Below are 14,373 nucleotides of genomic sequence, written 5' to 3'. Positions count from 1 at the left end.
CATTACACATGTTCTTCTTTAGATTATACACCCATTACACATGGTTCCGTTGGGGATCAGTTTGCTAATATCTGTTGAAATAGGTTGACTATTGTTTCCATGACACTTGTTGGTGATCTTATTTGGCAGCTGTTTGACAGGCCATGAAAAGACAACTGCACAAATGATCAGGGGTGTTAAACAACAGTTTATTATTTCATTAGTATCTGTCATGTCAATTTTTAACTGCTGCATGCATTCCCACATATTTTACTAAACAGAATAGAAAAGAGTGGAATTAGAACAGGGAATTAGACGGAAGCTCGCGTTGAAATTCTAAGGTCATTTCCGACATTTGCAGCGTTTACCGTGAATGCAGTCTCCGCTGGCGCAGGAACATTGCCTTTAAATTTTCATCGAGCTGTTTCAGTCAACCATTTGGTGAGTAAGGTGATATAAACTTATTCTGGATAAACCAGTAGCCAGTGTCTTAAAGGAATAGTTCATTTAATAATGGCTGATGTAGTAATCTAGCCAGTGGATAATCTCTGCACCCATAACTGTCATGAAAGACTAGCCATTGACAGACAATTCAATAGAAATGGGGATGGGCCATTTAAAATGGCAGTTAGTCACTCTGCTGGGGATGCAGGCATTATTGGACCATTCCTGCTCCATAAACACGGGATCCGTCTCTCAGTCCCTCATTGATTAAGTGACACTGAGCGAAAAGATACTGACGAAGGACGAGACACAATTAAAAGTAAACCTACCACTCTTCTCACAACTCTGTGTGTTAATAAACTGTTCATTTGGAAGTAAACAAGACCTAATTTGTAATTGTAGGCTTTTCCAAATGTTAATATTGTCAGGAACTCACAACACTATCCAGCCAGACCGAGGCGTCCTTTCTGTCTTGTCTCTGGAGTGGTTTATGGCTCAGACTGCTCGGTACGATACATATCCACTCTGTGCCATTTCTCCCCCCTGGCCTATAAAATCCATATGTAATATCTAACAACTCCTCTCTCAACAATGGCGATGCCAGGAAATAAAAGTGCTATCCTTTGCCATCTATAAAAGCAAAGCTGATAGGTGAGATGGGGTTTGAGGTGATTTAGAAACTCCAATCTTATGTTCCTTATGACTCTGTTCATCATTGTCAGTGACACCCGGGAGGGAGTCTGGGCTGTGCACTGTTAGGGAGTCGGCCCACGCACAGGGGTCCCCACAGGCAGCGGCAGGGGCTTCACACCATCCAATACCACACGCTCAAACTAGATTATGATACAGCAGGCTTGGAGCTAGATAAGGTTAAGATCTGATCTGTTGCCATGAATTGTGAGAGGGAGCAGAAAGCAGTTATGCACACACACACACACACACACACACACACACACACACACACACACACACACACACACACACACACACACACACACACACACACACACACACACACACGCGCGCGCGCGCGCGCACACACACGCGCACACACGTGCACACACGCACGCACACGCACACACACACACACACACACACATGCACACACACACACAGTCTTGCACAGCACAGCTAACCTTGTGGGGACAAACAATTCAGTCCCATTCAAAATACTATTTTGCCTAACCCTAACCCATACCCTTACCCTAACCCTAACCCTAACCTTAACCCAAAAACCTAACCTAAACCTAAACCTAACCCTAGCTCCTAACCCTAACCCTAAACTTAATTCTAACCCTAACACTAATTCTAACCCCAATCCTAATTCTAACCCTAAACCTAATTCTAACTCTAATCCTAACACTAATTCTAACCTTAACGCCTAAACCCCATAGAAAAAGCATTTGACCTTTCCCCAGTTGGTCAAATTTTTGTTTGTTTACTATTCTTGTGGGGACTTGGTCTCCACAAGTATAGTTAAACACGTACACACACACACACACACACACACACACACACACACACACACACACACACACACACACACACACACACACACACACACACACACACACACACTGTCTTAATTATTTCTTATCGTCTCTCACATGAAACAGAGCAAGCAGAACGCCCCCTACTGGCGTGTGTCCCTGGTGAACGTGTGCAGGATGGTGAACAGCCTGATAAACAGCCGGTTGTGGAGAGAACAGGAGGAGTATAACACTGGGGAGGAGCTGGGGGAGAGGCTGGCCTCCCTGCCGGAGCCCTTGGATGAGCTCCTCGATCTACAGCACATCTGCAGAGTACTGCAGCCCCGAGAGGTGAGGGACAGACACAGGGATGCATGCATACATACTGTACACTGGGATAGACAGACGCTAAGGACTGGATTCGGAGGTGTCGGAGGTGGAACTGAATTAGAGCTGTCAAATCCACAAGTGGCTCGTTGCGTTACCTTATCGCGGACACTGCCATTGGGTGCAACGAAACCACACCCGACTATAATCCAACAAATCCCATGCAGACGCGTTACAAGTTCAAACACTGGAATTAGACTGACAGGCTACAATCCCCTCATCCAAATTAACATGAAAACATGCAGTAGCCTCACATCAACGGTTTGACATTTGAGAGTCATTATTTCTACCATGGATAGAGCCAACACAGTCTAGTACCGTTTTGAACTTCTAGCTCAGTAGGGATAATAAGGAAAGGAGTGGTTTGTGACAGACAACAGCAGCCGCTCCCCGATTTGTCAGCTCATACCACAGTTACACCTCCAACACCGTCAAAACATCAGCTCGATCTGATTGAATCAGGCCACAGACAGGGATGACCATACCGAGACCTATAATGACAGAGGCTGATACACAGCAAATAGAGCAATTTTCCCCATTTGAATAGAAAACACACACACACTTTGCATACACACATACAGAAAACAAGCACAGGGATGAGCATTGTAGGTCTACAGAGAGCAGTACGCACACAAAAAGACGTATAAACAGGGCCACAGACACATATCGTTCACCCACGATGAGCATCCATCCCTGGGCCCTGCACAACGCTAAATACCCACGATGAGCATCTATCTCTGGGCCCTGCACAACGCTAAATACCCACGATGAGCATCTATCTCTGGGCCCTGCACAGCACTAAATACCCACGATGAGCATCTATATCTGGGCCCTGCACAGAGCTAAATACCACAATGAGCATCTATCTCTGGGCCCTGCACAGAGCTAAATACCCACGATGAGCATCTATCTCTGGGCCCTGCACAGCACTAAATACCCACGATGAGCATCTATCTCTGGGCCCTGCACAGAGCTAAATACCCACAATGAGCATCTATCTCTGGGCCCTGCACAGCGCTAAATACCCACGATGAGCATCTATCTCTGGGCCCTGCACAGCGCTAAACACCCACGATGAGCATCTATCTCTGGGCCCTGCACAGCGCTAAAAACGCACGATGAGCATCTATCTCTGGGCCCTACACAGAGCTAAATACCCACGATGAGCATCTATCTCTGGGCCCTGCACAGCGCTAAACACCCACGATGAGCATCTATCTCTGGGCCCTGCACAGCGCTAAACACCCCTCATTAAACGCATATCCTTCTCCTCGTCTCTTTTCTCAAGCTTTTCCATCACGTTGGCGTGCACACTGTCAGCTTCTCCATCACGTTGACGTGCACGCTGTCAGCTTCTCCATCACGTTGACGTGCTTACTGTCAGCTTCTCCATCACGTTGACGTGCACACTGTCAGCTTCTCCATCACGTTGACGTGCGCGCTGTCAGCTTCTCCATCACGTTGGCGTGCACGCTGTCAGCTTCTCCATCACGTTAGCGTGCACACTGTCAGCTTCTCCATCACGTTGACGTGCACACTGTCAGCTTCTCCATCACGTTGGCGTGCACGCTGTCAGCTTCTCCGTCATGTTGACGTGCACGCTGTCAGCTTCTCCGTCACGTTGACGTGCACACTGTCAGCTTCTCCATCACGTTGACGTGCACACTGTCAGCTTTTCCATCACGTTGACGTGCACACTGTCAGCTTCTCCATCATGTTGACGTGCACACTGTCAGCTTCTCCATCACGTTGACGTGCACACTGTCAGCTTCTCCATCACGTTGACGTGCACACTGTCAGCTTCTCCATCACGTTGACGTGCACACTGTCAGCTTCTCCATCACGTTGACGTGCACACTGTCAGCTTCTCCATCACGTTGACGTGCACACTGTCAGCTTCTCCATCATGTTGACGTGCACGCTGTCAGCTTCTCCATCACGTTGACGTGCACACTGTCAGCTTCTCCATCATGTTGACATGCACACTGTCAGCTTCTCCATCATGTTGACATGCACACTGTCAACGCCACAGTTCCTCACACATCATTATCGAGGTCTCATCAGCCTGACTATACAGATTACCTGTTTTCTCATGCATGGAAGAAAATACACTAAACACTTGTTTGAACCACAGCTGCATACAGTAGGTACAAACCAACCATTATCTGGTGTCCAAATTATTATATTTATATCTGCGCTCCAAATGGCACCCTATTCTTTAAAGTGCACTACACCAGAGCTCTATGGGCCTTGTCGAAAGTAGTGCCTTATGCACCAGGAGTGGCTCATTACAAAGCCTATTCCCCCTTAGGAGACTGAAAAGATTTGGCATGGGTCCTCAGATCCTCAAAAAGTTCTACAGCTGCACCATCGTGAGCATCCTGACCGGTTGCATCACTGCCTGGAATGGCAACTGCTCGGCCTCCGACCGCAAGGCACTACAGAGGGTAATGAGTATGGCCCAGTACATCACTGGGACCAAGCTTCCTGCCATCCAGGAACACTATACAGTGCCTTGCAAAAGTATTCATCCCAGAGGGTAGTGCATACGGCCCAGTTCATCACTGGGGACAAGCTTCCTGCCATCCGGGACCTCTATATCAGGCGGTGTCAGAGGAAGGCCCTAAAAATTGTCAAAGACAAGCGGTACTGGACAGCACGACAAGCGGTACTGGAGTGCCAAGTCTATGCCAAGTCTATGTCCTCAACTGGCAGCTTCTTTAAATAGTACCCGCAAAACACCAGTCTCAACGTCAACAGTGAAGAGGTGACTCCGGGATGCTGGCCTTCTAGGCAGAGTTCCTCTGTCCAGTGTCTGTTTTCTTTTGCCCATCTTAATCTTTTCTTTTTATTGGCCAGTCTGAGATATGGCTTTTTCTTTGCAACTCTGCCTAGAAGGCCAGCATCCCAGAGTCGCCTCTTCACTGTTGAAGTTGAGACTGGTGTTTTGCGGGTACCATTTCATGAAACTGCCAGTTGAGGACTTGTGAGGCATCTGTTTCTCAAACTAGACACTCTAATGTACTTGTCCTCTGCTCAGTTGTGCACCAGGGCCTCCCACTCCTCTTTCTATTCTGGTTAGAGCCAGTTTGCGCAGTTCTGTGAAGGGAGTAGTACACAGCGTTGTACGAGATCTTCAGTTTCTTGGCAATTTCTCATATGGAATAGCCTTCATTTCTCAGAAGAAGAATAGACTGACAAGTTTCAAAAGAAAGTGCTTTGTTTCTCGCCATTTTGAGCCTGTAATTGAACCCACAAATGCTGATGCTCCAGATACTCAACTAGTCTAAAGAAGGCCAGTTTTATTGCTTCTTTAATCAGAACAACAGTTTTTAACTGTGATAACGTAATTACAAAAGGGTTTTATAAGGATCAATTAGCCTTTTAAAATTATAAACTTGGATTAGCTAACACAACATGCCATTGGAACACAGGAGTGATGGATGCTGATAATAGGCCTCTGTGCGCCTATGTAGATATTCCATAATAAATCTGCCGTTTCCAGCTGCAATAGTAATTTGCAACAATAACAATGTCTACACTATTTCTGATCAATTTTATGTTATTTTAATGGACAAAAAAGTGTTTTTCTTTCAAAAACAAGGACATTTCTAAGTGACCACAAACTTTTGAACAGTAGTGTACATGTACATATTACCTCAATTACCTCAACTAACCGGTCGAGGTAATCGCCCCCACACATTGACTCTGTACCGCTACACCCTGTATATAGCCTCACTATTGTTATTTTACTGCTGCTCTTTAATTATTTGTATTCTTATTTTTTACTTAACACGTCTTTTCTTAAGACTGCATTGTTGGTTAAGGGCTTGTAAGTAAGCATTTCACTGTAAGGTCTACACCTGTTGTATTCGGTGCATGTGACAAATAATATTTGATTTGATTATTCTGTTTTTCTTTACAGCTGCTTGACAACTCTCAAGAGTACCTAGACGGCGATCAAAACAGTGACAACCCGCTCAAAAGGAAATCACCGTATATTTTTAAGAGGCAAGTGAAAAACACCAAAGCTCGGAGGCCGTACATCTTGAAGCGGAGTACATTTTACTGATCCACCCCCGGGAGGAGAAAGAAAGACACTATACATTCTGTGGATATGTGACCATACGTGCTCTCTGTTGTAGTGTTATTACTGGTGTTTTGTCCATACAGATGATATCTCAAACCTGTGTCTGTCACTATAGGTCTCTACTCACATTCTAGGCCCAATCCTGCTCCAAAAAGAGAGGACCAATTTAAATAAAAGCAAACAAAAGCAGTAAGCAAATGTGTATCTTTTGAGAGACTTTATATTTATTATATTTGTTCACTCCATGTATTTTCTTTCCAATGTGATTAAACAATACATATTTCAAAACCACTAAGACGTGACAGTGTTTTTTCAGGCTCATTACAAAGCCTATTCCCCATCAGGAGACTGAAAAGATTTGGCATGGATCCTCAGATACTCAAAAGGTTCTACAGCTGCACCATCGAGAGCATCCTGACCGGTTGCATCACTGCCTGGAATGGCAACTGCTCGGCCTCCGACCGCAAGGCACTACAGAGGGTAATGAGTATGGCCCAGTACATCACTGGGACCAAGCTTCCTGCCATCCAGGAACACTATACAGTGCCTTGCAAAAGTATTCATCCCCCTTGGCGTTATTCCTATTTTGTTGAATTACAACAATTTAAATTTATTTTTATTTGGATTTCATGTAATGGACATACACAAAATAGTCCAAATTGGTGAAGTGAAATGAAAAAAAATCACTTGTTTAAAAAAATTCTATAAAATAATGGAAAAGTTGTGCGTGCATATGTATTCACCCCCTTTGATATGAAGCCCGTAAATAAGATCTGGTGCAACCAATTACTTTCAGAAGTCACATAATTAGTTAAATAAAGTCCACCTGTGTGCAATCTAAGTGTCACATGATCTGTCACATAATCCTAGTATATATACACCTGTTCTGAAAGGCCCCAGAGTCTGCAACACCACTAAGCAAGGGGCACCATCAAGCAAACGGCACCATGAAGTCCAAGGAGCTCTCCAAACAGGTCAGGGACAAAGTTGTGGAGAAATACAGATCAGGCTTGGGTTATAAAAAATATCCAAAATTTGAACATCCCATAGAGCACCATTAAATACATTATTAAAAAATGGAAAGAATATGGCACCACAAGAAACCTGCCAAGAGAGGGCTGCCCACCAAAACTCATGGACCAGGCAAGGAGGACATTAATCAGAGAGGCAACAAAGAGACCAAAGATAACCCTAAAGGAGCTACAAAGCTCCACAGCGGAGATTGGAGTATCTGTCCATAGGACCACTTTAAGCCATACACTCCACACAGCTGGGCTTTACAGAAGTGTGGCCAGAAAAAAAGTCATTGCTCATTAAAGAGAAAAATAAGCAAACACGTTTGGTGTTCGCCAAAAGGCTTGTGGGAGACTCCAAGACTCCAGACTCCAAGAACATCCAATCAATCAGAATAAACCAAATTACAAAACAGTCAAAACAAAACGACATTGCTTATTTGGAAACACAAGCACAGCAAAATGTAGTGCTATCTGGCCCTAAATCGACAGTACACCGTGGCTAACTATTTGACCATGGTTACTGATCAAAACCATAGAAAAACCTTGACAAAGTACAGGCTCAGTGAGCACAGACTTGCCATTGAGAAGGGTAGACACAGGAAAACCTGACTCCCTGTAGAGGAAAGGCTGCACAACAGCAGAACCTGAGACGGAGCTGCATTTCCTGACAAAATGTGAAAAATATAAAACAGTTAGAGAGTGTCATTTCCCCAAATTTGAGACCCTTATTCAAGGTTTCAAAGACCTCCCTGATGAGAGTAAGCTACCCGTCCTGTTGGGGGAGGACGCAGAGAGCTGTGGGTTGGCAGCGCACTACATTGCTGCCTGCCATAAGTTGAGGGACAGTGTCTAACAGACCAATCAACCTGCACATCTACTCTACTTCATGCTTATTGTTATTGTTCAATGTATGGTTATTTTGACCCTTGGTTAGTGTTGTTACTGTTGTCCCATTGACAATTTTGATTCTCATTTTTTTCTTCATATTGTAAATATCCAAAATAAGCTTTGGCAATATGTATATTGTTACGTCATGCCAATTAAGCAAATTGAATTGAATTGAATTGACTCCCCAAACATATGGAAGAAGGTACTCTGGTCAGATGACACTAACATTTAGCTTTTTGGCCATCAAGGAAAATGCTATGTCTGGCGCAAACCCAACACCTCTTATCACCCCGAGAACACCATCCCCACAGTGAAGCGTGGTGGTGGCAGCATCATGCTGTCAGATGTTTTTCATCGGCAGGGACTTTGAAACTGATCAGAATTGAAGGAATGATGGATGGCGCTAAATACAGGGAAATTCTTGAGGGAAACCTGTTTATGTCTTCCAGAGATTTGAGATTGGGACGGAGGTGCACCTTCCAGCAGGACAATGACACTAAGCATACTAAGCATACTGCTAAAGCAACACTCGAGTGGTTTAAGGGGAAACATTTAAATGTCTTGGAATGGCCTATTCAAAGCCCAGACCTCAATCCAATTGAGAATCTGTGGTATGACTTAAAGATTGCTTAACACCAGCGGAACCCATCCAACTTGAAGGAGCTGGAGCAGTTTTGCCTTGAAGAATGGGCAAAAATCTCAGTGGCTAGATGTGCCAAGCTTATAGAGACATACCCCAAGAGACTTGCAGTGTCACGACTTCCGCCGAAGTCGGCCCCTTGCCTTGTTCGGGCGGCGTTCGGCGGTCGACGTCACCGGCTTTCTAGTCACCACCGATCCATGTTTCCGTTTTCGTTTTGTTTTGTCTTGATTACACACACCTGGTTTCAATTCCCTTATTATGTTCCTTATTTAACCCTCTGGCTTACCTTTCTGTTTTGTCCGTGATTGTTCATTGTCAGTGGTTGTTGGAGGTGTTTCTCCTCACACTGTTGTTTTGCTGTTGGAGCTTTTGCTTGTGTTTTTGAGTAAACTAGACTGTTTTCACTCAAACCTGTCTCCTGCGCCTGACTCCGCTACGTCTCCAAACCAAAAGCGCCAAGTCTAGGTCTAAAAGTCTTCTTAACAGCTTCTACCCCCAAGCCATAAGACTCCCGAACAGCTAAACCATGAATAAGGTCTGATAGAAATAACACCATTCTCCATGCACTGAAATGTACAACTTGATAAGAGATATTGATAAGAGCTAGTTAAATGAGTAATCCATCTGGATAAGGGAAAAGTAAATATAAATGACACTTGTTTTAGATCTATTTTAACTTTTAAATCACTGGAGACAAATGTGAAACCAGTCATGTGGCTAACTGAAGCATATCAACATATCAGCTTTCTGACAGTAAAGAAAAAATTGACCAAAAAGAAAACGAACATGTACCTGTGTGAAAGAGAGACTATGTGTCACGTCCTGACCAGGTAAAGAGGTCATTTGCCATAGTAAAATGGTCAGGGCATGGCAGGGGGCTATTTTATGTGAGTTTTGGGGTTTTCTGTTTCTATGTATGTGGGAGTGTTCTAGTTTTCTATTTCTATGTGTTGTTTTTCCATGTTTGGCCGGGTATGGTTTCCAATCAGAGGCAGGTGTCTTTCGTTGTCTCTGATTGGAAGCCATACTTAGGCAGCCTGTTTTCCTTTGGGGTTTGTGGGTAGTTGTTTTCCGTTTTAGTCTTAGTACCTGACGGGACTGTTGTGGGTCGTTTTCTTGTTTTGCTGTTGTAGTGTTTTCATTAAAGAATTAAGAATGAGCACTATCCACGCTGCGTCTTGGTCTCCATTACACGACCCCTGTGACACTGTGATAGAATAGCAGAGAAACACAAGGTCTTATTTATGACATTGAGTCTGAGCTTGATACATTTTATTTATTTATTTTTATTTTTATTTAACCTTTATTTAACTAGGCAAGTCAGTTAAACACAAATTGTTATTTACAATGACGGCATACCAAAAGGCAAAAGACCTCCTGCGGGGACAGGGGCTGGGATTATCATTTTTTAAATAACATAAATGTAGGACAAAACACACATCACGACGAGACAACACTACACTACACAATGAGAGACCTAAGACAACAACATAGCAAGGCAGCAACACATGACAACACAGCATGGTAGCAACACAACATGACAACAACATGGTAGCAACACAACATGGTAGCAGCACAAATCATGGTACAAACATTATTGGGCACAGGCAACAGCACAAAGGGCAAGAAGGTAGAGACAACAATACAAAGCAGCCACAACTGTCAGTAAGAGTGTCCATGATTGAGTCTTTGAATGAAGAGATTGAGATATGGAGTCTAAACTTGATAAAGAGAGGCTATGATCGAGTAGCAGGGGAACACAAGGTCTTATCTAATGACATGGAGTCTGAGCTTGATAAAGAGAGGCTATGATAGAGTAGCAGAGGAACACAAGGTCTTATCTGATGACATGGAATCTGAGCGCGGACCAGTTTCATGGGCTTGGTAGCCTGAAACGCAGACAACTTGCCTACTAATTGGCACGGGGTTATGAGGTTACAGCAGGGCCTGAGCCTATGTTTAAACTTTTTTTTTAAAAGGTACAGTGTTTGAAAGGTGTGTTACACTGTAGGTGTTAAACCTGTGTTAAAATTCTTAAAATACAAAAAAGTGATTGTGATTGTGTTGAATAGTGTTTGTGAAATAAAAATCGACACGGTTTTAAAAAGGTGGTGGTCAATGTTCCCTCTAATTTTTTTTTGAGCAAATGTCAGGTTTGCTAAGCGCCAACGCTATGAACATTCTGTGCAACTTCCGTTTACTGTGAACACCGAGGCTGTACCCGCTTTAAGTTAGTTTTAAGAGTAGTGAAGTAGGCTACTGTGGCAATTTGATCATAATGCAAGCCTACCAGAGTGACCTACCATGAAAAACAATGGAGATGCATCCCATAACATTTTAACATGGAAATAGCTGTTCTATCTTTCACCCTACAGTAGCAGCCAATGTGTGGTATTCAATGTAGGCCTACATTCCATGACACCTTTGAAAAAAACATGCAGAGTTTGACATAAGCTATTTATCCAGACAAGGAGGTGACTGAAAATGTTGTGTTGTTTGATGAAAGAAACCCCTTTACAAAATAAAATGCATCATTATTCCCATACCATTATTACAGAGAATCAGACAAATTAGGCTATCCTCTGCCTATTGGCTACTTAGCTCATTCATGCCTGTCTCAAAATACAACACTGCCACTTTAAGACAAAAAAAGATCTGTTTTGTGCTCTTATAGGAAGCAATCACTCCCCCATTGCTGACTACAAATTATCTATAACTGGGCTAATAACTCACTAACTAGCAAAGGATATGAACAAATGTACACACGTCGCTACATGTAGCTCTGGCTTTGATCTCAAGGCAAGCACATCTACTCATGACCACTCATGCTGTAAACACAGTCCAGTTCAAAGTGAATGGCACAGATCCATTTATGGCAATGGTCTATTTGCATATAGGCCTACTGCAGCTCTGACTGGTTATGGTGCGCTGGTCTGTGTAGAGTAGGGGCCTGAGTCATGGCTGTCAATGCAATAGAACCCTATTCCGATGCGTTCTGCCTACAGCAAAATCTTGCATAGTTAGTTTTGCATACTAAGTATTGCATAGTTTGTTTTGTTTCAGTATGTTGCATTGAAAGTGGCTAATAATGCCTTGATTCGATCCCAATTGCCACTGTAAAGGGAAACATTGATAGTGTTAACTAACAGGGAAAACTCTAGAAAGTTGAGTGAAGTTCAATCTCGTGCTTCTCTGCGTGGGCTAATATTTTTTCTGCTCGGCAGTCCAGGGGGAGCTGCATGCCCGCGCGCAGCTTAGAGGGAACATTGGTGGTGGTAATATTTAAATTGGGACAGAATTCTGTAGACGTTGAACATCACCCCAAGGCGGCTCATTTTTTTGGACAACTATGTTTTGAAAACTGTTATGTTTACATGAATTCTGATTATTTCCAGGGAAACACAAGATCCTGAAATAAATGTATAGTGCCTTCAGAAAGTATTCATACCCCTTGACTTTTTACACATTTTGTTGTTTTACAAAGTGAGATTAAAATGGATTTTGCACACCTGGATTGTACAATATTACACATTATTCTTTCAAAAATTATTCAAGCTCTGTCAAGTTGGTTGTTGATCATTGCTTGACAGCCATTTAAGTCTTGCCATAGATTTTCAAGACAGATTACGTCAAAACTGTAACTAGGACACTCTGGAACATTCAATGTCGTCTTGATAAGCAACTCCAGTGTATATTTGGCCTTGTGCTTTAGGTTATTGTCCTGCTGAAAGGTGAATTTGTCTCCCAGTGGAAAGCAGACTGAACCAAGTTTCCTTCTAGGATTTTGCCTGTGCTTAGGTCTATTCCGTTTCTTTTCATCCCCAAAAAAAACGACCTAGTCCTTGCCAATGACAAGAATAGTCATAACATGATGCAGCTACCACCATGGTTGAAAATATGAAGATTGGTACTCAGGGATTTATTGAGTTGGATTTGCCCCAAACATAACACTTTGTATTCAGGACATCAAATGAATTGCTTTGCCACATTTTTTGTAGTACTACTTTAGTGCCTAATCGAAAACAGGATGCATGTTTTGGAATATTTTTATTCTCTACAGGCTTCCTTCTTTTCACTTGTCATTTAGGTTAGTATTTTGGAGTAACTACAATGTTGTTGATCCATCCTCCGTTTTCTCCTATCACAGCCATTAAACTCTGTAACTGTTTTAAAGTCACCATTGGTCTCATGGTGAAATCCCTGAGCAGTTTCCTTCCTCTCCTAAATTAGGTTTGACGCCTGTATCTTTGTAGTGACTGGGTGTATTGAAACACCATCCAAAGTGTAATTAATAACATCACCATGCTCAATGGAATATTCATTGTCATTTCTGTTTGTTTTTATAGATGCCCTTTTTTAAGAGTCAATGGAAAACCTCCCTGGTCTTTGTGATTGAATCTTTGTTTGAAATTCACAGCTGGACTGACGGACCTTAGATGAGGTAGTCATCTACTATTATTGAACACAGTGACTCCATGCAACTTATTATGTGACTTGTTAAGCACATTGTTACTCCTGAACTTATTCAGGCTTGCCATAACAAAGGGGTTGAATACTCATAACCTCAAGACATTTCATTTGTAATTCATTTGTAATAATTTCTAAAAACATAATTCCACTATGACATTATGGGGTATTTTGTGTAGGCGAGTGACACAAAACCTCAGTTGAATCCTTTTTAAATTCAGGCTGTAACACAACAAAATGTGGAAAAAGTCAAGGGGTGTGAATACTTTCTGAAGGCACAGTAGATATCTGTTAGAAATATTTTGCTTGACTTAATGATGCTGAATGTAAAAAATGACCCAACATACCCCACTCTCCCCTACCTACAAGCCATGCATCAACACTAAGGCCAGTTTAATTGGCTCTTGAGATCTTGAAATCTCTCTCCACATTTTCATAGCAGTGACCCACCGGAATAGGAACAACTGTTTTGTATTTTTTTTAATCTCAGTATTATCTTGAAATAACTTTGTCTCATTTATTAGTTTCTCCTTGTGTCTGAGTGAGTATCTGGTGCTTGTGTTCTCTGCTATGCGAGGCTGGAGAGAAGCGTTCTAGAACTTGTAACTGTAGTATTTTGTATTTATTATGATCCTGGGTTCAAAATAGGATTAAAACAAGAACATCACAACAAAAACACAACAACAGTCTACATCATAAATAACACAATACAACCTACAAGACGATTACATTATTCCTCTCTTATTACAGAAGTATGATATAATATCTACACTACCACAATGTGTGTGTGTAGAATGTGTGTTTGTGTATCCAGTTGCCAGCGAGTGAGACTGCTGTGGAGCTGTAAACAGGTATGTACACCAGCCAGACAACAGAGGGCACTGAGGATTTAAAGAAATACACACAGTGTAATTATTTATTTTGACAATAATGTATGTTGGAAATAGCGAGTGTCATCTCAGGCAAAATATACAGTTTTGTAGTCATAAA

At 42.6% G+C, this 14,373-nt stretch overlaps 1 protein-coding gene across 1 annotated transcript in view; it reads left to right on the top strand.

The window, feature by feature from the left end:
- The window catches only part of nts (neurotensin), a 16,449-nt gene extending 9,789 nt beyond the window's left edge, over window positions 1-6,660 (top strand). Inside the window, exons 3-4 of the mRNA XM_029759215.1 lie at window positions 2,040-2,243; window positions 6,205-6,660. Coding sequence (XP_029615075.1) covers window positions 2,040-2,243; window positions 6,205-6,351 — 351 coding nt within the window. The 3' untranslated portion in view covers window positions 6,352-6,660. The remainder of the gene's footprint in view (window positions 1-2,039; window positions 2,244-6,204) is intronic.
- Window positions 6,661-14,373: the final 7,713 nt, after the last annotated feature.

This window comes from Salmo trutta, chromosome 7 (assembly GCF_901001165.1).
Source record: "Salmo trutta chromosome 7, fSalTru1.1, whole genome shotgun sequence".
Taxonomy (NCBI): Eukaryota; Metazoa; Chordata; class Actinopteri; order Salmoniformes; family Salmonidae; genus Salmo; species Salmo trutta.
Note: the sequence above shows the minus strand (reverse complement) of the source record. Positions and strands in the feature narration are given on the sequence as shown.